The sequence below is a fragment of the Penaeus monodon genome, chromosome 11 (assembly GCF_015228065.2).
Source record: "Penaeus monodon isolate SGIC_2016 chromosome 11, NSTDA_Pmon_1, whole genome shotgun sequence".
Lineage (NCBI taxonomy): Eukaryota > Metazoa > Arthropoda > Malacostraca > Decapoda > Penaeidae > Penaeus > Penaeus monodon.
Window position 1 is genome coordinate 2,866,491 of NC_051396.1, and position 27,500 is coordinate 2,893,990.

Genomic DNA, 27,500 nt, shown 5'->3' on the forward strand with positions numbered 1-27,500 from the left:
TGAACATTTTTTGAACATGTGTCTCTGGATAAGAAAACACATTGATAGGACAGAAATACGTTTCAGTATTCTAGTAGTCAGTAGTCTAATGATTTCCAGCATTTTGTCAGCTTTGATGAGTCCACCCATCCAAATTTACTCCATCGACCCGTTTATGTGTCCTGTCCCAGTTTATTTTGTCAACCTTTTCACCCATTCCTGTTTATCCCTTTTGTCACTTTATCTGTCCTTTCTCAGTTTACCCTGTCAGCCAGTTCATATATCCTAATGTACCCTTTAGTCAGTTCATCTATTTTAATTTTACCCCCATAAGCCAGTTCGTCTCTCCTGTCCCAGTTCACCCCTTGTGCCAGCTCACGTACCCCAGTTTACCTTTTCAGCTACTTCCTCTGTCCTGTTCCAGTTTACCTTGTCAACCAATTCTCTTATCCCAATTTACCCCTCCAGTCACTCTGTCCGCCCTGTCCCAATTTACTCCCTTATGTGATACGGAAAAAAGCAAAAGCAGTAAATTTACTATCATCCCTGCTAACACTCCCCCTCCTCCCTCCTGACTGAATTTACCTCAGGTTGGTAAATGCTTTTCTAGTCTATACTTACAACTGTGCAGACCAGCTTACTGTTATGTTAAAAGCAGTTACTGTAAAGGGACGTAATGCACAGGTAGAATGAATATGTATTTTTGAGGCATAACAATTCGCATTAATTCTGTGTGTTGCAGGGACACCACATAGCAAGCAGTAGCAGTAACCCAACAGTATCCTTACAGCCGTCTAATTCAACAGAATCTCTAGGTGATGTGAGTGTCCTATATATGAAAAAAAAAAAAAACAAGGGTACAGTGGCAAAGTCATGATGTCAGTCTGTATAATAAAAGTTGTCATGAGTGCATAAGAATGTTTCAACCACTGAGAGTGTACAAGAGACGGGAATTCTTCATTGGACAACAGATTGGACACTCGCTTCGAGACATATCATCCATCTTTGCATATTTTTCAGAGGATTTTCACATATTCCTCAGATGTAAATCTGAATTCCTTAAATTGAACTTTGTGGTTATAGAAAAACCGCTTGTGAAGATTCCCAGTCTATGTCTTTCACTCTTGTGATATTCCTCTCCCTCTCTTCCCCTTTTATACCTTTCCTGCCTTCTTTTCTCCTTGTTTATTATAATTTTGATTTTCCCCCCTTTGCCCTTCCTTCTTAATCTCTATTCACAGTTCTCCTCAGTTCATATATGGTATTCCATTTATTTCACAAACAAACTCTCTGTTTATACTATGCAGGAGGACATGGAAGTGGAGCGACCCAAAAATATCGAAAGCGAAGAGGATGGAATGCTCGAATGGGCAGACGATGGGGAGTTCTCACCACCAATGTCTTTAGCCGAGGACAGGGACAAGTTTCTGATTTTCACCACAGGATCGAAAACTTATTCGCCACATCAGATAGGTGTGTGCATTAGGGTCCCCCAAATAATGCCAGACATGAAAGAGATTTTTTTTTTAATGTTATAAATACAAGGATGACTTGGTTGATGATTTTGCTCCTAAGAAAACCTGAAGGATGATTATGTAATCCAAAGATAAAAGAGATGTGTCTGTCTTTCTGTAGAATGAAGAGAATTAGAAATTTAACACTTATTTTTTTGTTCTTTCTTTCTTCCTCAGGTTTCAAGAGGATAAAAAAGTTTTCAATACCCACCATTTTAGACATTGGGCCTGGGCTGCGGGAAAGGATACAAGCACGGGAACTGGAGAGAGAACTCAGAAATTTAGGGCTTTTCCAAGAACCAAACTGGTAATTTATATATATATATATATATATATATTATATATATATATATATATATATATATATATATATATATATATATATATATATATATATATATATATATATACATACATATATATATATATATATACATACATATATATACATATATTTTCTCTCTCTCTCTCTCTTTTTTTTCTTTTTCTTTCTTCTTTTTTCTTTTTACCATTAACCTTTTTATATGTCATCTCCCTGGCAATTTTCTTTTGCAGTTAATTCTCTTATACTCTTATAATTCTGCTTTCTCTTTTTTTCCCCTTTTATTTATTTATTTTTCTTCTTCTTCTTCTTCTTCCATCATTGATATGTTACATATATTCTTTTTCATTACAATGAACATTCCTCTCCAGGCTAGACTATGAATCTGTGGCAGACAAATTTGACACCATTGATCACCTGATAGACTTGAATGGGCACATCATTGGCATGGGCCTCTCGCCAGACCACAGGTGAGTTGCCCTGCTCCCCGAGGCTGGCATTTATTGAGCAGTTTATGCGCTGGCCTGGTGGTTTTGAAGATAAAGATTTATTGTTTAAGTTTTCCTAGTTTTATAATAGCCTTCATGTGATTTTTAATAGCTTTCATGTGAGTTTTATTATCTTTTTTTAATAGCTTTCATGTGAGCTACTATTGTTTTTATGTGTCATGATATGGAATTCAAGTAATTGGTGTGAGGGGCCATTTTTCGTTAAAGGTGGTTGGGTTTCACGTTTGCCTGATTTAATCTCGGTGAATTCAGCTGATCAGCATCCCAATTTTGCCTTATGCAAGCTGAGCTAATATAGATTAGAGGGAAGAGTGAAAGATGAGCAAAATTCAGATATTGAGGTCTAAGGGATTTTTAAATATTTTTTTCTTTTTCTTCAGTTATATTTCTCTGGAAGTACCAGTAATTCTTTAGTTCAGATGTTTAGATGATAATTAAAAATTGTAAAAATTACTGTTAGCCCATTGCTGCTGGGATCTCACGTACATTATATGCCATGTTCATTGTGATTTTAGTTTGTGAATTGTGATGGCTCCATAAGTGAGTCAATTACTAGTGCTAACTATCCTCTCTTATCTACCCTTATCTTTGATTCTGTAGATTGTTTTTGCTATAAGTGTTGTTGACATAATAATTATTATCATAATGTTGTTGACAACATTATGACAATAATGTTAATGATAAGAATAACAATATCAATATTAATAGTGATAGAAAAATTAGATCTGGAAATTCATGGAAAGAGGAAATCAGGTGAGCTGTTCATGAATTCATCTCCCTTTTTTTCAGTCCATCTGAAATCAGTTCCACTTACCCTCTAAGTACGTTATTAATATGAGACCTTAATTTGCAGGTACTTGTATGTCAACAGTAGACCGTGGCAAGCAAACTGTGTGATTGAGAACCCCTTAAATCCTCCGCGAATTGCAGAAGGCATCGATTTGCATGTAATAGATCTCACCACATTAACAGAGGTAAATGTGATGTAAATTCATAGATTAGATAATTTAGTTTTTTTTTTTTTTATTATTATTATTATTATTATTATTATTATTATTATTATTATTATTACTGTTGATTTTGACATTGATATTTGGATTTTGTTATTTGCTGTTGGTTTTTTGCTTTGTAATTCTTTATTTTCATTATCACTCTTAATGTGGTTGTTATATTTCTATTGTCAATTTGATGTAAATGAAATAACATTTATTCCTTAAGAAAATAAAATTAATTGTGAAGATTTACTTCTGTGGTTTGGTAATAAACCAGTTCTCAGATAATGTTGATATGATTTTGATATACATTGATTAAAGAAAAAAAAAAGCATTGATAAGAAATAGGAACAGGAGGTAGTAGAAAAAAAAAAGGAACAAGTTTTGCTTCCTCCAGAAATGACGTTATGCGTTTGTCTCGTTATCCGCAGCAACAGATCAGGGGGAAAAGATTGATAGATTCAGATAAAGTCAGGGAGCACTGGGTTGTATGGGCTCTTGCATTGGGAGAGTTTGTTTAAAGAACATCAGCGAAGTAGATAGGGAAGATATGGGGGTACCTGTTCTGGTGTCATCGAGGCTTCCCGCGCATCTCATGTAGTCTGGGGTTGCCGTGTGGTGGGGATAGTTTACGGGTGATTTTAAGTTGCTGATTGGATTTATGATATGATACCAAAGATTAATTTTCTGTATAAAAAAAAAAAAATTGTCTCTCAGCTCTGGCTATCAACTTTAAACTTTTCAATGTTGTTTATATCTAGTTAACCATGTGTTCTTTGTAATTATGACCTAATTGTTGTGATTATTATTACAGATATGAGTATTAGGCCATTTTATAATGTATAGTATAATTTTTTTATCATAGAGTTGTAAGTGATGTTAATATTATACTTTTTGCTTTATCTTATACATAACATTTTGATCACTTTCATAAACAGGTTGGAACAATGCTGCGATCTCACAAAGCATACACTCCAAATGATGAGTGTTTCTTCATATTCCTAGATGTCTCTCACCTTTACGTGGCCAGGTAGGAGTATAACAAAGCGCGTGAGTTTTCGTTACATTTTTCATTTTATAAGGAGGTGTAATGATAGTTATGTAATGTCGACATTGTTTCATTTTTATTCACAATTGTTGCATTCACTGCTTTTATTTCTCTTTTCGTTTTGCATCTCCTAATATTTTTTTTTTTGTTATATTACTTCCCAGTGGAGCAGAGGACAGACATGGCTATGTTTGGGAACGGCACTATGGAGTGTGCTTGTCACGCCTGCCTCACAAAGACGTTGTTAACGCTGTTGCCTTTAATCCGAGAGATCCAGAAATGCTTGTAACTGTTAGTGATGACAACAAGATCAAGGTTGGTGTAGGCGAGGGATATACACACAAAAGTTTTCTCTTCTTTTCGTTTCTTTGTTTTAAGACTGAAAAGTATGTTTACATGATCACCTTGGAATACCTAGGCATTCTTTTGTTCTCGATGTTCTTGGCGCTGGTGGTAAATGTAATGCTCTCACAGTGAAGAAGCATATAGCCAACTAATGAATGTATTTTATGATATTAAGAAGCTGATGCTACGTGTCATATGATTTACCGCCTTTTTGCATGCTCTTATCATAGTATATTGTGTAAAATGGGAAAAGCACTTAACATGTGTGTCAGTGTTGGCATATGAATAGGATGTAAGTTAAGTAGATTGTCCTGTGGTTGTAGTTGGTAGAACAAGAATCCATATATGTTGGCATATGATCTACATGTAAAAAGATGTATTGTCATATGATATTCACCAGTTGCCCCTGGATTTAGAAAATTCAGCCAAGATAGTGACATTTACCTGCAGACTATGGAATTACTAATCCAGATGGCACACTGACAAGGCCCTTCTTGTATATGTGTGGTCTTGTTTATCAAGATTTTTTCAGGAAATTGGATAATTTTCTGTAGTAATATCACAGTTCTTGTGACCAACTTTTTTTTTTATAACAGTTGAGTAATCTATGAAAATAACACAATATAAACATAGCATGTTGTGCTGAACTTGCAATACTGCAAATCATTATTGTCTTTGAAGAAAAGTAGTAGAATCTGGACAAGATAGCTGTATGTCTAGCACTAGCCTCGTAGATAGGGCTCCAGTCTGACCAGGAGGGCAATAATCCCCGACTATATTGTGTGTGTGTGTGTGTGTGTGTGTGTGTGTGTGTGTGTGTGTGTGTGTGTGTGTGTGTGTGTGTGTGTGTGTGTGTGTTTGTTTGTGTGTGTGTGATTATATATATATATGTAAGTTTATTGCAGATGTGGTCCGTATAATGTCCACATGCATAACAGTCACACTAAAACAGATATGCACCATCAGGTTTGGAGGTCACGAAGGAGAGCAAGAGAACTGGGTGTTAATTTAGATGAAGTGCGGATGGCGAGGGAGCTTCGCATAAGTCACCCAAGACCTGACCAGCCACTCCAACCGGCTGAGGCACCCATAAGCCCGGAAAAAGTGAGTAATCCTTCCGTAGCAGTGCAACAAAGTGAGAGACACAGCCTTTATGTGTATATGTGTATATATATATATATATATATAATATATATATATATATTATATATAATATATAGTATATATATATAATATATATATATATATAGTAATAGTATGATATAATATATATAATATATATATATAGACATATACACATATATACACACATAGATATATATATATGTATATATAATATATATAATATAGTATATATATATAATAATATATATATATGTATATATACATATATATACATATACATACACATATATACACATATATACACACATATATACACATATATAGACATATATACACATATATAGACATATAGACATATAGACACACAGACATATAGACACACATATACACACATATACACACACATACACAGACACAGACACAGACACACACAGACACACACACACAGACACACACACACAGACACACACACACAGACACACACACACAGACACACACACACACACACAGACACACACACACAGACACACACACACAGACACACACACACAGACACACACACACAGACACACACACACAGACACACACACACACACACACACACACACACACACACACACACACACACACACACACACACACACACACACACACACACACACACACACACACACACACACACACATATATATGTATGTATATATAAAAGAGCTAATGATAAATTGAGATGTTGATAGTGTATATTGTCAAAGTAAGTTGTTCTTCACATATTTGTGAAGCAGTTAATTTGCTTTTAAATGCAGTGTTCCTGTAGCAAGTGAGGCTGCAATGAATTAACTTCCTTGAAACCTTTTCAGCTATACAGTAATTCCTAACCATCTCTGGTTTGGAGGAGCAGATGTTTTCTACTGCATTGTGGCATGCTTCGTAGAAGGTGATTCGGTCCTGGCCAGCATTGCATCATAGTTAACCTGTTTCTGTCTAGATTTACATAATAGGTGAACCTTATCTGACTGCCTGTAGGATTTAGATGCTTGGCTGATCTCCTCCAAAGATAACTACCCGTGCTAGGAAAGACCTTCAGATGGAAAATATATATATATAGGTATACCAGAATTTAAAGCTTTATATAAAAATAGGTTGATGTATTTAAAATAAAAAGCAAAAAGAATTAGCTTTTATGGCAAATTCTTATTTGAATTTATATTTTCTTTTTGTTTTGAAATGAATCATTTGTTTTTGTGATATATATATTCTCTTTTATGTTATTGCAGTGATGAGTTTTTATGTATATTATCTTGTTATCAATTTTTTCTCTTTTTAATCCTTCAAATATATTCAGTGTGAATGTAAATTTGTATTAATTATTGGGTTGTGCTGTGATATTCTATTCAACTCTATGGCTTATGCAGTCCGAAAGTTTGATATCCATTTCATATGGCTGTAAACAGTAAGAGCGCATGTAAATAATTTCATATTTTTTTAATGTTTTTATGGCATTTCCAGCAGCTCCCATGGGAAGACCCCGTGACACTACTCAGCAAACCATGTCGGTGAAGTCAAACAAATTAAGAAAATAAATGGTCTTCTTCCTTTTCTTTTTATTTTTATTACTTTCTAATCCTATCGAGCGTCGAAGAACAAAAGAAAAAAGATATAGAAGTAAGGTAAATGTATTTATATATATATTTTTTTTTTTTTCTTCTTTTTTTTCTGACTGGGGGGGAAAAATTGCAAGTCTAGGAATTATTGTTAAATAAATTTTTTAAAATCCTTTCCTTTACATATAAATGGTAACAGTCTGACATTTTTAGTGTTAACCAATGAAGACAACCTGTAAACTCTCATGAATCAGTTTATATATAAAGCTTTATGCATTTTTATCAATTTTTGTGTTAGGTAATTTTGCAAAAGGTTTACGGCAACTGATGCAACATTTATTAAGTCGTTTTGTGTAAAATATAGGACATATTTCCTCTGGATTGAGGTAAATTCTTACTGGAAAATTTCTTTTTCTTTTTTTTCTCTTCTCTTCTCTTCTCTTCTCTTCTTTCTCTTCTCTTCTCTTTCTTCTCTTCCTTCCCCTTCTCTTTCTTCTCTTCTCTTCTCTTCTCTTTCTCTTCTTTCTCTTCTCCTCTTCTCTTCTCTTCTCTTCTCTTTTCTTTTCTTCTCTCTTCTCTTCTCTTCTCTTCTCTTCTCTTCTCTTCGTTTTGTTTTGTTTTTTTTCTTTTCTTTTCTTTTTTTCTTTTTTTCTTTTCTTTACAGGGAATACGTTTGACAATGTACTCTCACTTTGTAAAAATCTTTATTCTGGAAAATGTTACATCTTGTAGGTTTAATAGTACTGGTAATTCAGGGTTAAGCCTTGAGAAAGATGGACCGACAACAGTATAGCAATTTGATTACCTGAAGTCACCAAGCAGGGTTGATCAGTAACTTTTTTAATACAAGACCTGATATGCAGATAGGCAGGCAACTTACTGGTCTGGAGACAGTTTCCCAAAGTGGCAACTCCTGGAGAAAGGTGGGGGGGGGGGGGGGGTCAGCACACTCTGCAAAACCTCCCACTTGCAATATTTGCCATTTTTTTACCTTTTATCAGTTAACGACAGTAAGAGCCATATTAGCCAGTTTATTTTTTAGAAATCAATATATAATATAAAAAAATTTTTTTTTTTTTTTTTTTTTTATAAATAATATATTATTTTAAATATATATATATATATATATATATATATATATATATATATATTAAAATATTTTTTTTAAAATATATTTTTTTTTTTTTTTTTTTTTTGTAAATTTGTATGTAGAAAAAAGGTGTTATGAGAATGAATATATTCAAATAAAAGAGATATATTTGATGGTTTCGATGATATCAGAAATGCTTTTTTCGACAAAGATTAATCAAAACCGCTAGATCTCTCTTGTATTGTAAAGATATTCATTAATTCACACCTTTTCTAATTTGCAACATATAAGGTTCATGTTATGATGTGTATGTGTAGTTTATGTGATGTGTATTGTATTGTTTTGGATTGTGGTATGTGTTGTTGTTTAAAAATTTATTATAATATATATAATGATATTTATATATATATATTATATAATATATAATATATTTTAATGATTAATATTTTAAAATTTAAAAATTTTTAAAATATATTATATATATTATAAATATATTAATATATTATATGTTTATATAAAATATTTTAATAAATTATTATATATATAAAATATATATATATATATATATTTATAAATATATTATTATTATTTTTTTTTTCCCTCTCTTTTTTTTTTTTCTTTTTTTTTTTCTTTTCTTTCTTTCTTTTCTTTTTTTTTCTTTTCTTTTCTTTTTCTTTTCTTCTTCTTCTTTCCTCTTCTTTTCTTCTTTTTTCTCTCTTTTTTTTTCTTTTTTTATGATTTTTTTCTACCAAACCTTTTATATGTCACCCCCTGGAAATTTTCTTTTCCAGTTACTTATAATCTTTTATTTATATTTTCTCTTTTCTCCCATTTTTTTTATTTTCTTTATTTATTTTATTTTTTATTATTATATATATATGTATATTTTGTTTGTTTGTTTGTTTTTTCATCATTGATATGTTACATATATTCTTTTTCATTACAATGAACTTCCTCTAGGTAGATAAAATTTGTGGCGGGCCAAATTTGACCCATTGACACCTGATAGACTTGAATGGGCACATCTTTGGGATGGGCCTCTCGCCAGACCACAGGTGAGTTGCCCTGCTCCCGAGGCTGGCTTTATGAGCATTTTATCGTGGCCGGGTGGTTTTTTTAGATAAAGATTTTAGTTTAATTTTTCCCCCGTTTTATATGCCTTCATGTGGTTTTATACTTTTTTTTTAATAGCTTTCTGTATTTTATTATCTTTTTTTAATAGCTTTCATGTGAGCACTATTGATGTTATGTGTCATGATATGGAATTCGTAATTTGGGTGTGAGGGGTTTTTTTTTCGTTAAAGGGGGTTTGGGGTTTCACGTTTGCCTGTTTTAAATCTCTTAGTGAATTCAGTGACAGCACCAATTAGCCTATGCAAGCTGAGCTAATATAGTTTAGGGGAAGAGGAAAGATGAGAAAAATTCAGATTTTGAGGTCTAAGGGTTTTTTTAAATATTTTTTTTTTCTTCAGTTATTGTTCGGAAGTACCAATTCTTTAGTTCAGATGTTTAGATGTAATATTGATACCAAACCCCCTACAGCAGGGAGTCTGGGATCAACAGTGGAGACTTACATTCTTTTGTTTTCCTTTCCGGTTTTTTTTCGTTTGCAATCTTCATCCTCATTTGAGGAAATTTCCTACATTATATGAATAGAATATATTAAAAAAGGAAAAATACATTGGGGAAAAAAAAGATGTTTTTTCCAACCCTCGTTTTTTGGGGGGCCATACTTCCCAGTATTTTTTTGGGACAAAAAACAACCTATTGATTAGTCGGGAACAGAATAAAATGCTTGCCCTCCAGGAATCAAACCATAGTTCTACAATTTGGTCTTTTTGACAAATATTATAGTAATAAATTTTTGGTACAAGTACAGAACTTCTACATAATTAATACTGAGTTATATACAGCTAAGATTATGAACTCTTGCTCACACAAGCTCTTCCAAGTGATAAGGTCTGTTCACATAATACCGTCAGAATTCACAGCATAGAAGCTGCACCCTCATAGTGCAAACATGTTACCAGGGGTTTATTGGGGATAAAAAGCTAATGTAACTGCACCTTTTCTAATGGACTTAGGATGTACGGTATTAATGATGCTGCCAGGTCAAGTCCTAATTCATGTTATGTTTTGGAATTAGTAGTCCAGTCTGTAACTTTCGGATTGTAAGTCTTTTATGTTCATGTATTTTGATGTTGTTTTTAAACTGCAAATTTAAAATGGAAAAAGTTTTTGGCTTTCTTTATAGTGAAATCTATCTGTTATCATTTAACTGGGAAAGGTTTGTTGGGGGAACGTTTTGAAAGGCTGATAAGGGTCAGTGTCAAAGTATATTAGGTTCAGAGCTAACACACTTTCTTACACCTTTGCTTAGAATTCCATGGGAAACAGTTTTTAAAATTTGCTAGTTTTCTTTTATATAGTATCATTCAACTGTCTGGGAATCTTGATGCAAGTAAAATATATTACAGAACACGAAGATGAAATAAAAGGTGTTGCATGTAATCTTTGTGGACTTGTCCTAGCTTATGAAAAGCCTGTTTTTTGTTTAGCGGTAATTATTCAGTATACAATTGATATCTTTGATAAGGAGCCCTTATATGGGTGAAGATTGTTTTTAAACTGCATTTGTTTTTCATATTTTCATGGTGGGGAAAAGATAGCCTTGCATGCCTTTTTTCAAAATTGTTTTAACCTTTTTTATTAGAAAAAATTTTCTAAGATACTAACATGATAGCTAGGTGGACATTGCCTGTAAGTAATAAATAAGTTTTTAAAAAACTTTTCCTTGGTAAAGGAAAGTAGGATTATTTATTGTTTTTTTTTTTCTTTTGGGGAAAAAATAAAAAAGTTGTTTTATTTTTTGGAAAACCCCCTGGAAAATTACTGTTAACTCATGGGCTGGGATCTCACGCAATTTTGGCAGTCCTTTGTGTTTTGACCATAGTTAGCCCAATTACTAGTCCTAACTATCCCTAATATTTCCCTATCTTTGATTCTGAGTTTTTTTTTTGTTTAAAGTATTTTTGAAACTTATGATAAAAATTTTTAATGATAAGAAAACAATATCATATTAATATTGATAGAAAAATTAAATCTGAAAATTAATGGAAAGAGGAAATCAGATGAGGTCACATAGACGTTTTTGTTGTCTCTGTGGTGGCTGAGCACTCCAGGAGCCCCCTGTAAGATAATTCACAAAACAAGTCTCCCATGGACTTTACGCGTTCCAAGGACAATGGTCAATTTCCATAAGAGCCCTTTTTTAGGGGTGAACATGATAAAAAACTTAGTATGTGAAAATAACTTTATCCTCCCAAAATGTCATTTCTTTGGAAAAAACTTTATATAATAATTATATATATAATATATATATATATATATATATATAATATTATATATATATAATATTTTTATATAAATGTGGTATATATAATATTTTATATATAAAATATAATATATATAAAATATATATATATATTTTAAATATATAATTATTTTTTAATATATATTTTTATTATAAATGGAAGGTTTACTCAAAAGGGCAAGATAGGGGTTATACTTCCTTTTGCCTTATGAAATTATTCTAAAAAAGAAAAAAAAAAAGATTCATGACTTTCATGTTTCCGTCTCATCATTTCAAACTCCTGTGCACTGACAGATCCCAATCGCAAAACAGTATAGGGTGTCCCAGATCATTCCCTTCCTTGCCTTTGCCCAAAAACATATTATTCGTTCGTGAATTCACCTCCTTTTTTGTCTATCAGAAATCAGTTCCACTTAACCCTCTAAGTACGTTATTAATATGAGACCTTAATTTGCAGGTATTTATTCACAGTAGACCGGGGCAAAAAACTGTTGATTGAAAAACCCCTTTAAAAATCCTCCGCAAATTGCGAAGGCATGATTTGCATGTAATAGATCTCACCACATTAACAGAGGTAATTGTGATGTAGATTCTTTTAGGTAATTGTGATGTAGATTCACAGATTAGATAATGTAGGTAATTTTTTTTCTTTTCTTTTCTTTTCTTTTCTTTTCCTTTTTTTTTATTGATTTTGACTTTGATATTTGGTTTTTGTTTTTGCTGTTTTTTTTTTTTTTTTTTTTGTTTGTTTTTTCTTTATTTCATTATATTTTGTGGTTGTTATATTTCTATTGTCAATTGATGAAAATGAAATAACTTTTACCTTAAAAGAAAAAAAATTTAATTGTGAAGTTTTACTTCGTGTTTGGTAAAAAACCTTTCTCAGATAATGTTGATAGTTTTTGATTACATTGATTAAAAAAAAAAAAAAACTTTGATAAAAAAAAGGGAACAGAGGTGTAAAAAAAAAAAGGAAAAATTTTTGCTTTCCAAAATGACTTTATGCTTTTGTTCGTTACCCGCAAAACGATCGGGGGAAAAAAGATTGATAATTCAGAAAAAAAGTGGGGAGCATGGGTCGAGGGGCTCTGGCAAGTTTGTTTAAAAACATAGGAAGTAATGGGGAAGATGGGGGGTACCTGTTCGGGTGTCTTTGAGGTTTCCCGCCACTTTTGTAGTTGGGGTTGCCTGGGGTGGGGATATTTTACGGGTGATTTTAATTGCTGATTAGATTTAGCATATGACACCAAAGTTTAATTTTTGTAAAAAAAAAAAAAAAATTGCCTCGCTCGGGCTATAAATTTTAAAATTTTTAATGTTTTTTGCTCTAGTAACCCATTTTTTTTGTTGTTGTGCCAAATTGTTGTTTTATTATTACAGATTGAGTATTGGGGGCCTTTTTTTAAAATGATAGTAAAATTTTTTTATCATAGTTTTGTGGGGTATGTTAAATTATACTTTTGCTTTATCTTATACAAACATTTGATCACTTTCAAAAACAGGTTGGAACAATGCTGCATCCACAAAGCTAACTCCAAATGATGAGTGTTTCCTTCATTTCCTAGATGTCTTCACCTTTACGTGGCCGGGTAGGATTTTTTAAAAAAAAGGCGTGATTTTTCGTTACATTTTATTTTATAAGGAGGTGTAATGATGTTGTAATGTCGACATTTTTTCTTTTTTATTCAAAATTGTTGCATCACTCTTTTTTTCCTTTTCGGTTTTGCATCTCCAATATTTTTTTTTGTTATTTTATTTCCCATGAGCAGAGGCAGACGGCTATGTTTGGGAACGGCATATGGAGTGGCTTGTCCGCTGCCTCACAAAGACGTTTTTAACGCTTTTCCCTTTTAAACCCGAGAGATCCAAAATGCTTTAATTTTAGGAGGGAACAACAGATAAAAGGTTGGGGGTAGGAGGGGATAAAACCCCAAAAAAATTTTTTTCTTTTTCGTTTCTTTTTTTTAAGCTGAAAAGTATTTTTCATGACCCCTTGGAATCCGGGGCATTTTTTTGTTCTGGTTTTTTTTTGGCATGGTGGAAAATGTAATGTCTCACAGTGAGGAACGATAGCCAACTAATGAATGTATTTTATGATTTTAAGAAGTGATGCTATGTGTCATATTTTTACCCCCTTTTTTTGCATGCTTTTATCATAAATTGTGAAAAAGGGGAAAACCCTTAACATGTTGTCGTGTTGGCATAGAATAGGAGAAGTTAAGTGATTGTCCTGGGGTTGTAGTTGGTAGAAAAAGAATAAATATGTTGGCATTGATCTACGGTAAAAAGAGTATTGTCATATGATTTTCCCACCATTTGCCCTGGTTTTTAAAAAATTCAGCCAAGATAGTGACATTTCCCTGCAGACTATGGAATACTAATCCAGATGGCACAGGAAAAGGCCCTCTTGTATATTGGGGTTTGTTTTAAAGTTTTTTTCAGGAATTGGATAATTTTCTGTAGAAAAATACCATTTTTGGGACCACTTTTTTTTAAACATTTGAGTAATCTATGAAAAAAACCAATATAAACATAGCATGTTGTGCTGAACTTGCAAATGCTTTTTAATGTCTTTGAAAAAAAAGTGTAAATCTGGACAAAAAGCTTTATGTTAGCACTAGCCTGAAAAGGGGGCTCCAGTCTGCCCAAAGGGGGCAATACCCCCCCGATATTTGTGTGTGTGTGGTGTGTGTGTGTGTGTGGTGTGTTTGTGTGGTGGTGTGTGTGTGGTGTGTGTGGGGTGTGGTTTTGTTGTGTGAGTGATTATATATATGTAAGTTTATGCAGATGTGGTCCGAAAACCACATCCATACCGTCACACTAAAACAATATGCACCACGGGTTTGGAGGTCACGAAGGAGAGCAAGAGAACTGGGTGTTAATTTAGATAAGTGCGGAGGGCGGGGGAGCTTCCATAATCACCCAAGACCTGCCCCAGCCCCTCCAAACCGGGCCCTGAGGCCCCCAAAAGCCCAAAAAAAGTGATTAAATCCTTTCCGTGCAGGAAAACAAAGTGAGAGACACACCCTTTAGTGTATTGTGAATAAATTATAATATATATAAAATAATATATATATATAAATATATAATAATTTAAATATATACAACATTACATACAACATATCATATAATAAGCAGATATACCATAAACTTATCACAAATACACAATTATAAAAATTATACACATATACATATAAAAACAATTTTACAATACATAAATACATAATAACATAATAAAAATAAATAAAAAATTTTACAAAAACAATAAACAATAATACAATAAAAAAATTATAAAAATTTTACATAACAATAAACTAATAACAAACAATATACAACTTTAATTATACAATAATACATTATATAACATATTACCAATTACACAAATACAAAATTATAATTTTTAATCATATAAAATAAAAACAATATATAACATATATAAAAATTTTAACAATATAACTTAATAAATATTTATTTAACAATATATAATAAATAATAATATATATATCATTTTAATAATCTATACATAAATACATACTATACATATTAAATAATATACACAAAAGACACATAATGACACACCACACCCCCAAAACACACACACACACACCAAAAACACCACACCACACCACAACACCCAACACACACACACACAACCCCACACCCCACACAAAAAACCCACAACAATATAAATTTTTGTATAATAAAAGAGCTAATGAAAAATGAGAGTTGATGTGTATATTGTAAAGTAAGTTGTTCTTAATTTTTGGGAAGCATTTAATTTTGCTTTAAATGCAGTTTTTCCTGAGCAAGGAGGCGCAAAAATAATTTCCCTTAAAACCTTTTCAGTATCAGTAATTCCAACCTCTTGGTTGGAGGAGCAAGTTTTCTACGCTTTGTGGCATGTTTCTAGAAGGTGATTGGGTCCTGGCCAGCTTGCATCATAGTTGCCCTGTTTCTGTCTAATTTACATAATGGGTGAACCTTATCTGATGCCGGGTAGGATTTAGATGTTTGGTGATCCCTCAAAAAGATAAAATCCCCGTGTGGAAGCCTTCAGATGGAAATAATATATATATATAGGTATACCAGAATTTAAAGTTTTATATAAAAAAAGGTTGATGTATTTAAAAAAAAAAGAAAAAAGAATTAGCTTTCAGGCGATTCTTAGGGGTTTTATTTTTTCTTTTTGTTATGAAAGAATCATATGTTTTTGTATAAAATACTCATTATTTACTCAATTGAGTTCTCTGTTCTTTCTCTCTCTTTCTATCCTTCTTATTCTGATTAATTTGTATTAATTATCTCTTCTCTTTATTCTATTCAACTCTTCTCTTCTCCTTTATATCTTTCTCTGTCTCTTGTATTTTCTATTTTTTTTGTTATTATTGCAGTCCCAGCTACCATAACCCGTCTCTCTCACAACTGTCGTCTTCTTTTCTTCTTTCCTTTTCTTTTTTTTTATTCTTTCTATCCTTCGAGCTGTCTCAATCTTTAAGGTAATGTATTTATAATTTCTCTTTTTTTTCTCTTCTTTTCTTTCTCTTCTCTTTTTCTTTCTTTTTTTCATCCTCTTCTCTTTTCTTAATTGGTCTCTGACTTTTTATGTCCTCACCTTCTCTCTTAATTCTTCTCTTTTCTTTTTATCTTTTTGTGTTGCGTTTTCAACAGATTTCGCAACTATCACTTTTATTATCTCTTGTCTAATTCTCTTTCTCTCTTCGTATTCCTTTCTGGTTCTCTTCTTCTCTTTTCTTTTCTTTTTTCTTTCTTTTTCTTTCTCTCTTCTTGTCTCTTCTCTTTCTTTCTTTTCTTCGTTTTTGTTTTTTTTCTTTCTTTTCTTTTCTTTTCTTTTCTTTTTTTCTTTTTTTCTTTACAGGGAATACGTTTGACAATGTACTCTCACTTTGTAAAAATCTTTATTCTGGAAAATGTAAATCTTGTAGGTTTAATAGTACTGGTAATTCAGGGTTAAGCCTTGAGAAAGATGGACCGACAACAGTATAGCAATTTGATTACCTGAAGTCACCAAGCAGGGCTGATCAGTAACTTTTTTAATACAAGACCTGATATGCAGATAGGCAGGCAACTTACTGGTCTGGAGACAGTTTCCCAAAGTGGCAACTCCTGGAGAAAGGTGGGGGGGGGGGGGGGTCAGCACACTCGGCAAATATTGCAAGTGGGAGGTTTTGCAATTTGTTTACCTTTTATCAGTTAACGACTAGAAGAGCCATATTAGCCAGTTGATTTCTTAGAAATCACATCTTTTAGAGACCGACATGCCAAAAAAAGTTGTGGTAATTGAGTTGGATATGAGATATAATTTCATTTTCAGAAAGCTTTTTTTAGAATTTGTGGCGTGATGACTGCTTTGGCATGCGATTGTCAGGTAGTGAAAGTGACGGAAACGGTGAGAGTAGAGATAAATGGTCGATGTTTGTTACTTTATTTTGTTTTGTTTAATTTAGTTACATGTTAATGTTTTTTAAAAAGCAAGAGAAACTTTTCTAGACATCTCGAGGTTTTCTGTATAAACCCCTTTTTTTTATTTTAATCCTTTTGGTTTTCGTTGCTTTATCTTTATTAGTTTTTTTTAACTGTGTCAACGGAAATTTGAAGTGAAAGGTTATTTGTCGGATCATTTGTAAGGTAGTTAATTAGAGAAGATTTGTATACTTTGATAAAAGAATGAGGTTGTTAAGCACAAAATTTGAATTTAAAGGATTTTTTAAATAGGTTGTGACCTGAAAATGACTTCTTAGGGGTAAAGCAGAAAGTACGGTGTTTTTATTTACGTGCCGATAATGTTTTTTTTGGGTATAGGAAGGGAAATTACATAAAACTTAAGCAAGAAATCAGATTTGACATCAGATTGAGTGTGTTAGGAAAGGGTGTGAAAAATTTGGTAAACGGGGGGGGGGAGGCAGTTCAAACTCTGTTCAACTAGAAATTAGCTGACTCGGGTAAGAAGATTGATAGTTTAAGAAGAATTATTAGCGAGTGATGACAAAAGATTGCCATCGATTATACAAGAAGTGTCTTAAGTGTGGGTAATAATCCGTATTGGATAGTGGAAGGTCTTGGTACTGATGTGGACATAGAGCGTGCTCTAGGATCTGCTGTTCATTGCCGGGGATTCCAACATGCTGGGCACCCAGCAAAATTGATTGTTTTATGGCTGTGACCAGGTAGAAACAACCAGTTCTGGATCTACAAACAAGGGGTTGTGGTGGATTGACTTATGAGGGGAATGAGTACGGGAGCAAAAAAAATTATAAAAAGGGGAAGGGGGGGAAAGGAGTAATGTGTTTTAGAGCAAAAAGGATGAACAATTCTGTAGAAAGGACACGGATTCGGAGGAAGGGAGTTTTGAAAGTACGATTTGGGGAAGATTACTGAAAAACCCAGCACCGGAGGGGGTTTTTGGGGACCCATCGATATACTGAAACTAGAGGAATGAGTGGAGACATGTCGGGGTGGTGAGAAGGACAGGGGGAGGGATTTGATTTTGGTGGGCGGGGAAAACAAAGAGCAAATATGGGTGAGGTATGACCATGGAGGGAAAAAGGGACAGAGAATGGGAGATTTGGGAGATGGGGGAAAGGGGAATGTGAGGGGAGGGTACCCCATGCGTGTTGAAAAGGAGTAGGTAATCGGGAGATGAGCAAAGGTAAGAAGTAAGGGGGGAAATTTTATTTTAGGAGGGAAAATTGGTGGAACGAAAATAGACGGAGAGAGAAAGGGCACCGGAGATAGAGATGGTATCCCTGTTTATGTACAGGCTCTCAACGGGGGGGAGCGAAAGGCGCTATCTACGAAGACCACAGTGATGGATTTACAAATGGGCAAGGAGAGAAGTTGGGGCAGAGGAGTAATAGGGCACCATAATAAAGGTGGAGAGGATAAAAGAAACAAAAGATGAGGAGATTTTTGGTCTGAGCCCCATGATATATGGAGAGATTTTTTAAGATTCGAAGACGGCGGAGAGCTTTTTTTTTAATGTGTAATATGGTCCCCGGGACATTTGGAGTAAAAAATGACACCTGGGAAATTTTCCCAGAGGAAGGCTTTGGAGTGGGTGCATAAAGAAGAGGGGGGGTAAGGCCCTAACGTGAGCGAAGAAAAGAAGGAGAAAGTTTAGGGTAAAAAGGGGAAGCCATTTTTGGGGCCCGGAAGTATGATGAGTTTGCAGTTTGAAAAAATTTGGGTGAGATTTGGTATGGATGTCCAGGGGATAGGGGTTTAATCATCAACTTAGTGATGACCGGCTCCGGGTGGTAAAACTAGACAATATCATTAACAGCAAGGGGAAAAAAGGGTATGAGCACACTCCTTGGGGAAACCCCCTTCGATTTGGGAAAAAAAGATGATGTACAGGGGCGATTTTGACCGGAAAAATGCTTTGGGGAAGGAAGGCTTTTGAAGACACCCTGTTTCCCGTATGCCTAGAGAGGACAATTTTTGGGGGAAGGTACCGCCATGTGACAATGTTTTTTTTAGAAAAAAAAATAGCTAGTAGGATCAGGGCGTGAAAATGCAGGTAATATAGTTAAAAATGAGCAAGGGGTCACGGCTTCGGGGCAGGCGAAAACCAAATGGGAAGGAGAGAGAATATTGGAGTTTCAAGATACCCATTAACGAATTTAAACATTGTTTAATATTTTGCACAAGCAGCTAGTTAGTTGATGGGGCGATAGTCTTGAGGAAGGGTACCGATTTTTTGGGGTTTGGGAAAGGGGAAAAGGAAAGAGTTTCTCGCCAATTAAAAGGGAAATTTTTCCTGATGCCCAAATGGGGTTGTATATTTTAATAGGAAGGAAAAGGGGAGGAAGTGGGATTGGGGAGCATAGGTAGGAATCCCCGCAGGGTTTCATGATTTTTAGGCACGTTTGAGGGCACAATGATTTTCAGAGGAAAAAAATGGGGCATTTGGACTCATCAGAGGATGGGTGAAGTAATGGGGGTACGTTCTTGGGTGGTTTAAATAGAAGGATGTAAAGATGGGTGAAAACCACTACTGCCCGGGCTAAAATAACACCCGTTTTAGCGACTTGGGGGATCAAAAATGGGGGTATTTCGAATATGGGGGCAGGGGCGGAGGGGGGGGATTTTTTTCCCTGATAGTTTTTATGGATTGGGCCCCAAAACATTTGAGATAGATGTAGAGGATGTATTGATAAAACAAAATTTTTCGCCATTTTTGTTTTATTTTCCCGGATTGTACGAGGGAAAGATAGGCAATGCTTTTTTAAAGGAGAAAGGGGGCTGATAGTTGTTTTGGAGTACCTTCTTGTAGCGGAAAAGTTCCAGGCGCACTTTTTAAGCGAAGTTTTTAGTGCAACAGAATTCCACCAGGAACACATTTGGGGTATATGGTCTTGATTTCGAGGGATAGGTATTGCGCTCTTAAGATGTATTTGTGAAATACTGTATCATTTCTGAAATGGAAGTGAGGGGGGGGGAGGGGTATGAATAGAGAGAGTAAAAAAAAAGTATCCAGTCAGCTCTATCAAAACACCAGCGTGGGGAGTTGGGGAGGGGTAGTAGGAATAGGAAAAAAGGAAACTGGAAAGTGGTAAATAAGGGAAAGGGGTCTAAGAGCCCATGGAAAATCTAAATAAGAGAAGGGGCATAGAGAGAGGCAATGCATGAAAAGGATTGCGTCGTGTATAAAAGTGTGTGGGGCGATCTGAATTAGTATGTAGGTCAGCGGGAGGGGAACCTTAGAGATCGGCCTCGGGAGTTTGTGATAAATCCCCCATAGAGTGTGGGGCATTTAAAAAAAAAAAAGTACCAACTATGGGGAAAGGTGGTTGAATTTGGGGAAATTAGTTTTTCAAAAGAACAAAAGTAATGGGGGGGATGAGGAGAAGTAGATGAATCATGTGACCAACGTGAGGAAGATATGGATAACTGTGAAAGGGACTTGGGTTTGAAAGGGAGGTGTGACAAAAGGGTGTTTTCGATTGAAAGTAGGATGAGACATAAAGGGAAGTGGGATGAGACAAAATTTTGGGGGTTTGGTATTGGGATGTGTTAGAAAGGTCTTTTGAAGGGGGGGGCGTGTTGGGAGGGGGGGGAGGATTGGGTGTGGGGGGGATATCTTTAAAGGGGGGAGGATGGATATCAGCAGTATTGGGAGTGGGGAAGGGCGGGATTTGTAAGTTTTTGGGGTAGTGTCAGTTTTCAAGAAATTTTGAATATTTTCAATGGTTTTTTTAAAGGGGTTTGGGTTTTGGGATTTTTGGGGGGATATGGATTTCTTGTGAGGGGGGAAGAGGGGACTGGGTCCAAGAAAAGGGAGAAAAGGGAAAGGGGGAGGTGATTGTGTGGTAGGGAAGGGGGGGTGGAACGTTTGTCTGTCTGTTACGGTAGGCGAGGGGGGAGGGGGGAAGGTTTGGGGTTGTGGTGGTGATTAAAAATATCTTAGTGAGATTGGAGTGTCGGATTTAGGAGGGAAAAAGAGTTTGAGGGGGAAGGGGGGAGGTAGAAGAGGGGGTTTGATGTAGGGGGGGGGGGGTTTTTTAGGAGAATTGGTAAAATGAGCAGTAACGGGTAAAGTAAGAGGAAACCACGCACGTGCTTTTGTTGCTTCATGTAGGTGAGCCAATTTTGAATCGGGGAGTTGCTCCCTCGATAAAATTTGTAGGGGGGGCAGCCCCTATAAAATACATTATGGGGGCCGCCACAGTTGGCACAGGCGTGAGGCAGGGCATTTAGGGGGTATGGCCAGGTGGGAATAGGGGCATTGGCGGGGAAGGGGAATGTTTGGCGGGGTGTCCAGACCCCAAACAATTTTGGGCATGACGGGAGGATTTGGTATGGACAAAGGGGGGGATTTCCTTATATAGAGTTAAAGGGAAGGTCATGTCTACAAGGTAATTTGGCTATGTTAGTGGGTTTTCTTTCGATTCCCTCTGGGGGAAGGAGTACTTTGTATGACGTTGCTATAGTCTGTGAAAAAGGCAAGTAGGCTTCTCCAAATCTGACCAATCTTTGCATAGTGGGCATTGCTGGGGTTTGAAATGTTCCGGGTGAAGTATTGAGGTTGGAGGGGGGTTCGCAAGGAGGGGTTCCATATATTCTTTAGTTTGTTAACTAAGCTGGTTTTTCGGATGTTACGGGACAAGCGGGAGGGGTCGGGTCCCCCCCCTGGGGGGGGGGGGGGGAAAAGACTTTCCCATTTTTAGACATTTTTGGGAAGAGGGGGGTTGCAGAGTAGGGGCTTGGGAGGGATCACGAAAAAGGTCCCTTTTGGGGCTGCGCTGAAGGGGGATCAATTTTTTTGTTGTAGTGATAGGGTATAAAGGGGGGGGTGCGTGACGAGGGAGTGGTTTGGGGGAGGTAGTTTTATGGGGCGGGGCAAAAAATTTAAATTTAAAAGTTTAAATTTAAATTTTGGTTTGGATTCCTTTGAACAAGGTATTTTGGTTGACATCGTTGCTTGTTTTGCTCACGTGGTGAGTGCGGGACTCGGGGGAAACCGATCCTTGCCCGGTGGTGCCCAGCCACAGCAGAACCTCGGGCGACAGTTGCAATTTCTCGGCCCCGGGGCGGGGCGCGAACCGCGACCCCTGATGAACCCCGACATTTTCCACTGTAAAACCCCGGGGGCTGAAATAAGTGTGGGGTTTTTAATAGGGAGGATGGGGGGGTTGAGTTGGAGGTTGTGGGGGTAAGGTAAAATTTGAGCGGCTGGGAAAATGAAATTTTTCCTTAAGGTTTGGTTGTTGGCACTCCTAGAGGCTTTGAGGGGGGTAGTTGCGGGTTTTTGGAGCCGGGGGTCAAGGAGAGCCGGGGGTCGGGGAAGGGTGAGTTTACATTTTTGGGGGCTTTTTTAAAAAGGGGGAAAGCCTATTCCCCAATAGTGAGATAATTTTTCATTTTTGGCCAGGGTAAGCCGGGATTATTTTGGGAAAAAAAAACACCCCACCCTCAGGGGCCCCCCTTGAGGGGAAGGGCTAGATAACTAAACGGGGGGAATACCGTGCCCATGGCTCCCTCGGGGCCTTCGGCGGGCACAAAGTCACCCCTTTCCCTTCAGCAGGCTCTCACACCTTAGGAGGTGGATAGTAAAAGGGGTTTTGGTGAAGGGAAAAAACGAAAGGGGGGAAAGGGAAAAATAAAGACCATGCAAAAAGTTGAGCGGGGGCTGAGCCCGGGGGGGTTGGGGGGTTCCCATCTGGGTCCCATCTCCCCTCCTAAGCCCCCCACACAAAAACGGAAAGGGATTGGGGGGGCGTGTTGAATTTTAATATTTATTTTTTGTTTATTTTCTATTTTCTGTGTAATGTTTTCATTTTTATCAACAGAGTCTTCCCCCACCCCCCCCTCCTTTTTTTTATATCAACTTTTTCCATTTTTATGACACTTCTCGCATGTTTTTCTAGTATCATCTCTTCCTTTTTTTCCTCTCTCCATTTTCAATCCTTTCTTTCTTTCTTTTCTCTGCTTTATCACTTTATTTTGTTTTCTCTTTTACTGTGTTCACTGTATTTGGAATAACAGACCAAGGCTATTTATTTTGTGAATGCATTTTGAAGATCGTTTTGCTATGTTTCATTAATATTACAGGATTTCTAGATTTTCCAATATTAGATTTATTAAAGAACCTTGAAGGATTCTCGTTTTCCAATAACACAAAATTTAATTTAAAGATTTTATTAATAGAGCTCACCTGAAAAAAATTACCTTTCTTATGCGGTAAACTTTAAGAAAGAAAAAGTGTTTTTATTTTTCTTTTCTTTTCTTATCTTTTCTTTTCTTTGGTATAAGGGAAGGTAAACAATGACAATTTACAGCAATGCAACTCAGTTTAATTCATCATAAGATTTTGATCTTCTGCTGTTGATTACAGGAAAGGTCTGAATGTGATAAATAATACAGGTAAACTGGGGGGAGGGGAGTACAAGGAAAGATTTCAGAACTACTTATTGCAAACTAGACAATTACATCTAGCATTTCTTCCAGCTTTCAATAAAGATTGAAAGAAAAAGAAAATATAACGACGTCATCAAAAATGTGTTTATCAGTACTATAAAGTAAATACATAATATATACTGAAGCTTATCATCTACAGTATTGTGTTTAAGATTAAAAATCAAATAAATTATAAGTGTAATCATAATTACCTAGCATCTAAGGCAACTAATATAACTCTCTCTTCCAAAGAACACAAAATCAGTTAAAGCAAGCACAATTGGCCGTGAAATGCACACACATACAATGGAAGGCAATCTAGTAAAAGTGGTAGTTGATATGCATGTGATGTATCCTAGTTGATACCAGTTAAATAATAAACGTTACTAAGCTACTAGGGAATGCAGTTTACATAAGCAACAGTGTGTGTATATACAGAAGCATCTTGATCATCTAGGAATTAACTGATTGGGGGAGGCTGTAAAAAGGTTGTCCTCTTATTGTCTGAGAAATGACTTTCTCTTGGGTGATTTATGATCGCATGAAAATATGAGTAATAAAACACAAATCCAGATAGTAAAGTCAAGGTCAAAGTCACAATACTTTTTTTTTTTTTTTTTTTTTCTATTATCACCATCATGACAAAATTAATTTTACGAGACACTACATTTTCCGGGTAATAATTGTGTTTAAAAGAAAATAGGTTAAATTAATATTCAACAACTATTATGACATTTACAAAATACACAATCATTCAATGCCTTGTGTTGTTTTTTCTTTTTCTTTTTTTTAAAGTAGAGCAAGCCTAATCATAGCATGAACTCAAGTTATCCCAAGTCCAACCTAGATCATCAAAACACTCCTTGAGACAAAAAGAAAAAAAAAAGGAAGCATGAATACTGTTCAAGATGAGGAGGAATCACAAAGGCTTAAATTTCAAGACAAAAATCAAGCTACAACTGAATGCCAAGAGATATATTCAAGGTATAAATTGTGCATATAAAACTGACTACAGGTTTTTTTCTAAATATTTCATACTACCATATCAATCTTTTATCAGATATTACCTTAAAACTCTCCTCTAGGAAAGATGCTCATGCAAATCCCAGCCTCGCTTCATGGGTGAAGAACGTGCTTGTCAAATTAATTCGGTAAATGAACAGCAAGTGGATTTAGTGTCCCTTACCAGACACTAACCCTTCGGCAATTTCATCCCAAACAGATTATTTTTCACTTTTTGATCTCACTTCCCTCTGTCGCAGCTACATTCTCAACCAGCCTTACAGCAGCACCACAACTGGAATCAACATTTTGCTGTGTGTGAGCCTTCTTTCCATAGCATCAGTTGTGCTTTCCTTTTACTTCAGTTTCAACGTAGATAAGTTCACAGTAAGGAAACAGTTTGATTTAATTTTTTTTCTTTCTTTCTTTCTAATTTTGTTTTCCTTTATCGTGAGAGGGGGAAAAAAATTAACTTTTAATTTTGATATATGCTTTTACATACTAAAGAAAGAGCTGATATGTACATAAACTCTGCAATAAAAGTGTGAGGGCAAAGGAGAACTATTCCTTCCAGTATTTATTGAAGCCTTTTGTTCAGGAAATAAAAATATCAGCGAGGTATAGTTTTGCATCTAAAGAAGTAACATGTTTCATCTGGAACTGCTGTCCTTACATCCATAAAAGTATCTTAAAGAAGAAGGAGAGAAAAAAAAAAAAAAAAAAAAATTATCACCAACAGAAATACTATAATTTAAAAGGCAATGTAATAATACATCAGACAATCCAAGACAGCAAACAACTACAATGGGGCTCATCGCTAACATGGAAACATGAATCACATAATATACAACGAATGCATCTTTGGAATTTCTTTTCTACCGCTGCTCTCTGGAATATGTACAGTGCCACAAGACAGCCATCCAGTAACATTTTATGTTTCGTGAAATCTTCCTATCAAAAATATCCTTTGCTATAACACCCTCTCCTCATCTCCACATACTAAAAACAAGTCCAAAATACTGCAACTCACAGCATTACTTCGACAATCAGATAAGGAAATCTCTGCCTTTTTTATACCTATACATATATCCATTTACACATTCTCTCCTCACAAATTTAAACAGTATAGCATATTTTCTGATCCACAGGCCATACACTTTTACATTTTAATCTGTATTTCCTTGCATCTTTTGTTTTGTTTTTTGTATTGTTTTGTTTTTTTGGCATAGGACCACAAGCACCAAAAATCAGCATGATAATAATGTACACCAAAGAGTGATAATACAGGATCCACACATTATTCATAAACAATCCTTTAAAATCCGAGGGAAGACAAGTCAACAAATAAGCTTTTGCATAGAATTTGTCCTTTGGCCGAGAGATTCAGCTGAAGGAACAAATTAAATGTATATTATGGATGAATGGTGGATTTGGTGCTTAAGATAAGGAAACACATTTAAAACTGCAAGTCGTTTAAATAATGCAGGAATACTCCTTCTTTCCACATCAAGGAATAGAGGACTCCACTTACTCGACGCCCCCAGAAAACACTCACAGGGATTCGTATATGTACTTTTCACTTCTCAGCCGATCCTGCAATGTGAAAAAATAATGCCTCAAAGGTTAATCACTGTGCTACTAGAGCATACTGTTCTGATACAGTACAATATAATAATTAAGAAAGCATACATTCTTTAGTATGCTGTGTACATCATTGTTTAGTAAAAAAAAAAAGAAAAAAAAAATATTTTAAGTTATAAAAGAAAATATTCCTCAAAACTTTTCCTTGATATGTAGAAATGTTAAAACTCAAAATATTAATTTCAAACATAACTTCAAGAAGAACAACTGAAAGTGGACAAGCTTACTACTTCACCAGACTTACCTTTTGTAGGAAAAATATTCTGATGTATAATTAACACTTATAATATGTAGGTGTGGAATGATTTCTGTATTATGTCCACCACACTAATTAAATTTATGCATTCTTGGTTTAACAGAGGAGGCAGACTATCTATGTATATGTCAGTAGCATGTTGCTGGTTGTTTGCAATTTGTTGTTTGAAAAATATTTCTGATCAAATTTCTGTGGTTTGGGCAGCAAGTGAGAGCCAGTATACCCCTTTCATACATCTTTTATGAACGTTTGTGTTTTTTTAAACCATTCCTCAAAACCATCTTTATTCACAAGTGAACTGTGTCACAATATCACATCAAAATTGGGAGGAGAGGAAAGTGTGTATGGCGAGGGGAAAAAGTAAAAGTAAAAAAGCAAAGGGGGAAGAGAGACAGGAGGAAGGAGAGACATAGAGAGGGAGGGAAGAAGAGGCATAAAGAAAGCAAAGAGAAAAGGACACTACTCTGTGAATTGGTACACAAGAAAGTTTGAGAGATGGTAAACATGTCCACGAAAAGTGTGGAAAGGAGCTAGGCAGTAGGGGAGTGAGAAGGCAAGAGACAGATCAAGATTACGAGAGAGTGTATACAAGGGCCTTCTCTTAGCCTTACACATACAATTCATTTTCTTACTTTTTTTCCCAAATGTCATCCGGCTCACATACCATTATTTGACTGAGTCTCACCGCCCGGCTGGTGACTGTTCTTCTTCTCCACGTGGCCTGAACAGTGCTCACACTCATCGTCTGTGTCAGAACTGCTCACGTCAAATTCGTGGGGCTTCACAT

General features: G+C 35.4%; 2 protein-coding genes across 2 annotated transcripts in view; one reads left to right on the top strand and one right to left on the bottom strand.

The window, feature by feature from the left end:
- Positions 1 to 27,500, top strand: part of LOC119578667 (F-box/WD repeat-containing protein 5-like) — a 46,568-nt gene that overhangs the window by 11,846 nt on the left and 7,222 nt on the right. The window contains 9 exon segments of the mRNA XM_037926232.1: positions 722 to 799; positions 1,287 to 1,452; positions 1,671 to 1,800; positions 2,187 to 2,285; positions 3,178 to 3,298; positions 4,255 to 4,346; positions 4,529 to 4,679; positions 5,676 to 5,813; positions 6,692 to 6,939. Of these exon segments, the coding sequence (XP_037782160.1) occupies positions 722 to 799; positions 1,287 to 1,452; positions 1,671 to 1,800; positions 2,187 to 2,285; positions 3,178 to 3,298; positions 4,255 to 4,346; positions 4,529 to 4,679; positions 5,676 to 5,813; positions 6,692 to 6,709 (993 nt within the window). The 3' untranslated portion in view covers positions 6,710 to 6,939.
- LOC119578666 (E3 ubiquitin-protein ligase PPP1R11-like) overlaps positions 23,640 to 27,500 on the bottom strand; it is a 62,218-nt gene continuing 58,357 nt past the window's right edge. Inside the window, exons 3-4 of the mRNA XM_037926231.1 lie at positions 27,378 to 27,500; positions 23,640 to 26,409 (exon numbers count right to left, since the gene is read on the bottom strand). The exon at positions 27,378 to 27,500 is cut by the window's right edge and continues 12 nt beyond it. Coding sequence (XP_037782159.1) covers positions 26,393 to 26,409; positions 27,378 to 27,500 — 140 coding nt within the window. The 3' untranslated portion in view covers positions 23,640 to 26,392. The remainder of the gene's footprint in view (positions 26,410 to 27,377) is intronic.